At 53.7% G+C, this 4314-nt stretch overlaps 1 protein-coding gene across 1 annotated transcript; it reads left to right on the top strand.

Moving 5' to 3' along the window:
- Positions 1-330: 330 nt before the first annotated feature.
- Positions 331-2242, top strand: LOC136497297 (cytochrome P450 93G2-like). Its single transcript, XM_066493096.1, has one exon. The coding sequence runs from the start codon at positions 436-438 to the stop codon at positions 2023-2025; it is 1590 nt and encodes a 529-aa protein (XP_066349193.1). The 5' UTR covers positions 331-435; the 3' UTR covers positions 2026-2242.
- Positions 2243-4314: the final 2072 nt, after the last annotated feature.

Genomic DNA, 4314 nt, shown 5'->3' with positions numbered 1-4314 from the left:
GTGAAAATACTGCTAGCTAATTTATATGAGAGAAAAATATTATTTCAGTTAGAAATTTAGGATCGTTTACGACGTGCTGCCAAACGAAGGTGCTGACGGTACCTTAATCGCCACGGGGGACCCTAGTCGAGCCGCTGGAGCCTAGGCGCAGAGACTGTTTTCTTGGCATAGGACCACTGCCGCCTCCAGGGGTGGCCCGCGTTCCTCCGCGTCGCTCCTTTTGGCTGGGTGGCCTGCGTTCCTCCTCGTCGCCTCTTCAATTATATAGTAGTATTCTAGTACTAGTATCTAAGTAGTATATCTAGTATATAGTAGTATTCGGGTGGTCCAAGGCTCCAAGCACACCTATATAGAAGCACAGCTAGCGTAAATAAACTAACCAGCCACACCATACGAGACGAGTGCAGTGCAGTGCAGAGCAGAGCAGAGATAACAATGGAAGCAGCAGCTGCTGCTGCCAGCGGCGGCGGCGGCCTGGCCCTGCTGCCCGGCGTCCTGCTCCTCCTGGCGCTCTCCACCCTCGTCATCTCCAGATGGAGCAACCGTAACAGCAGCAGGCTGCCCCCGAGCCCGATGGCCCTCCCGCTGATCGGCCACCTGCACCTCATCCGCCCGCCGCCTCACAGGGCCTTCGACCGCATCCTGGCGCGCTACGGGCCCCTCGTCTACCTCCGCCTCGGTCCCTCCACGCACTGCGTCGTGGCGGGCACGGCCGACGCCGCCCGGGACCTCCTCAAGCACGAGGCCAGCATCCCGGAGCGGCCGCTCACGGCCGTGACGCGCCACCTCGCCTACGACGACGCCGGGTTCGCGTTCGCGCCCTACGGCCCGCACTGGCGCTTCATGAAGCGCCTCTGCATGTCCGAGCTTCTGGGCCCGCGGACCGTCGACCAGCTGCGGCCCGTGCGGGAGGCCGAGCTGGCGGCCGTGCTGGCGGCGGCGCGCGACGCGGCCGACAAAGGGGAGGCCATCGACGTCAGCCGCCACCTCATCAGCATGTCCAACAACGCCATCATGCGCATGGTGGCCAGCGCGCTGCCGGGCCACATGACGGAGGCGGCCAGGGACTGCGCCAAGCAGGTCGCCGAGCTCGTGGGGGCCTTCAACGTCGAGGACTACGTGGGGCTCTGCCGGGGATGGGACCTGCAGGGGCTCACGCGGAGGACGCGCGAGGTGCGGGACAAGTTCGACGCGCTGCTGGAGATCATGATCACGGGCAAGGAGGAGAACCGGAGACGGCAGCATGGGCTGGGGCAGACCACCACCGCCGCCGACAACAGCAGCAAGGACCTGCTGGACATCCTCATGGACGCGGCGGAGGACGTGAACGCCGAGGTGAAGCTGACCAGGGAGAACATCAAGGCTTTCGTGCTGGACATCTTCACGGCCGGCTCCGACACCACGGCCACCAGCGTGGAGTGGGCGCTGGCGCTGGCGCTCAACCACCCGGACTGCATGGAGAAGCTGCGCGCGGAGCTGGACGCCGTGGTGGGCGCGTCGCGCCTGGTCGGGGAGCAGGACGTCCCGCGCCTGCCCTACCTGCAGGCCGTCTTCAAGGAGACGCTGAGGCTGCAGCCCCCCGCGGTGTTCGCGCAGCGGGAGACCATCGAGCCGGTCCACGTCCGGGGCTACGTCATCCCGCCCAAGACCTCCGTCTTCTTCAACATCTTCTCCATCGGCCGCGACCCGGGGTACTGGGAGGAGCCGCTCCAGTTTCTGCCCGAGCGCTTCATGCCCGGCGGCGCAGGGGCCGGCGTCGACCCCAAGGGGCAGCACATGCAGCTCATGCCGTTCGGGAGCGGCCGCCGCGCCTGCCCCGGCATGGGCCTGGCCATGCAGGCCGTGCCGGCCTTCCTCGCCGCGCTGGTGCAGTGCTTCCACTGGGAGGTGCCCGTCCCGCCGGGCCAGTCCAAGGCGCCGCCCTTGGACATGGAGGAGCAAGCGGGGCTCGTCACCGCCAGGAAGAACCATCTCGTCCTCATCCCCACACCGCGCCTCAATCCGCTGCCGACAAGAGCTACGTAGCTAGCTCCGTACATCACCGACACCTGCGGGTCCACAACTCCAGATCTGTCCCTGTCTTCACGGGGCGAAGGCTCTTTTCGGTCTCTTTTACCACTCTCCGTCTGTGTTTACAAACCTGCATTTCTTCACTGCAGCACGTTTCTGTTTCTGTATGTTTTATATTTTACTGTGACACATACTACGTCTGCAACCACCTTCAGCGGAAGTTTTTTTTTTTAGAATTTTAGGGGGGGGGGGGGGGGGGGGGGGGGGCGTTATATTTGTGCCTGTTGATGTTGATACATCCAGATTTGTGCTTAATTAGGAAGTACTCCTAGGTACGGAGTATATTACTACTGGGGAAAAACCACGCTTCGCGGGGACGTCCTACCCGGCAAATTTTCATCACTAAATTCCTTCAAGCACCATAAGGATCGCCCATATATGGAACCAAACACAAACGTTGCAGCCAAATAGGACCGATGCATCGATCTACAACTTTTGTTGTGCACGGATGAACATACTCGATCGTCGTCCTTTTCAAACAATTTCCAGTAACAGATTTTGGGTGTTCCGGCAGCAGAGGACACAGCAAGACATTGAAGTTCCTTGCCGTAGCAAGCATGTAAGCATTAATTGCTGAAAATACACATGCAGCTGCTGTAAATCTTGTGACATCCTTCATGATGCTTTTGAATTTTGAGCAACCTATTCGCAACCTATGGTCCTGGAATGAGCGTCAAGCGAAGGGCCGGGATGCATGCATGCGGACCTGCAAAGGCACGTAGGACCAGAAGCAGTGTGACTATCTCATTCCATTTTTTTTTTAAAAACACAACATATGTCAACCACACGATTGTTGGCTGCTAAGACTAGACACAACGTAGTCGACGCTCAAAAGAAATTTGGCCCGTGTTTAGTTGGCCAAATTTTGGAATTTGGGTTACTGTAGCACTTTCGTTTTTATTTGATAATTAGTGTTCAATCATGGACCAATTAGGTTTAAAACATTCGTCTCACGATTTCTAACCAAACTGTGCAATTAGTTTTTTTTCGTCTACATTTAATGCTCCATGTACGTATCACAAGATTCGATGTGATGGCTACTGTAGCACTTTTTGGGAATTTAGGTTTGGAACTAAACACGGCCTTGCCTGCTGGATGCCATGAACTTTTTACTTGCACAACGTCCAGCATCGACGCAATGATTAGTGCATGTGGGACCTTCCTTCCTCTCGCTCCCTCGCTCCATTTTACTTCAGGCCTTGTTTAGATACCATCCAAATTCTAAGTTTTTTCACTCTCTCTTCATCACATCAATTTTTAGCCGCTTGCATGAAGTATTAAATGTAGGTAAAAAAAAATAACTAATTACACAGTTTAGTTGGAAATCACGAGATGAATCTTTTGAGCCTAGTTGGTCCATGATTGGACAATATTTATCAAATAAGACGAAAGTAGTACTATTCATCGGTTTCAATTTTTTTGCAAAGTGAACGAGGCCTCAGTCATCAATGCCCAGGAACGTCCCGCTGAAGACAATATGGCATGTACTTGGCTCGATGCCTAGCTTTTTGAAGTGAGCATCGGCCGCTGCAATGGCATGAACGATGCTTGGGCTCCATTTCTCTCGTTTCAGCATCGATATTTCATCACATTGTGGCTAGTCGAGATGTTATATCTCCAAATATCAACTCATTATTAGGTTGCATTTTATCATAAAAGGCAATAAAGGGTTGTAAGTGATTGCTTCAGAGAGACAATTATTGCATTGGAGAATCGATCAATTGCATTGCATGTTTATGTAAGCACTGACAAAAAGACGGTCTCTTTTCGATCGCGTTAAGTTTATCACTCTCTCTGTGTGTGTTACGTACAATCCTGCATTTCTTCTCTGTAGCACATTTCTTCTGTTTCTGTTTATGTAGTATATTTCACTGTCACACATACAGTACGTCTGCAATCACCTTCAGGGGAAGTTTATGTTTGTGCCTGTTGATGTTGGTACATCCAGATTTGTGCTCAGGAAGTAGGTACTGCTACTACACTGGAAAAAAGAGACACGTACTTCGCGGCGACGCCCTGCCCGGCAAATTCATCACTGATTCCTTCAAGCACCATAAGGATCGGAGCACCCATGGAACCAAACACAAACAAACGTTGCAGCCAAATAGGACTACTGATGCATGCATCTACTTTTGTTGTTGTGCACGGATGAACATACTCGATCGTCGCCTTTTTCAAACCATTCCCAGTAGCAGAATTTGGGTGGTACGGCGGAAGACAGCAGGACATTGAAGTTCCTTTGCC

This window comes from Miscanthus floridulus, chromosome 1, assembly GCF_019320115.1.
Source record: "Miscanthus floridulus cultivar M001 chromosome 1, ASM1932011v1, whole genome shotgun sequence".
In the NCBI taxonomy this organism is placed as follows: Eukaryota; Viridiplantae; Streptophyta; class Magnoliopsida; order Poales; family Poaceae; genus Miscanthus; species Miscanthus floridulus.
Note: the sequence above shows the minus strand (reverse complement) of the source record. Positions and strands in the feature narration are given on the sequence as shown.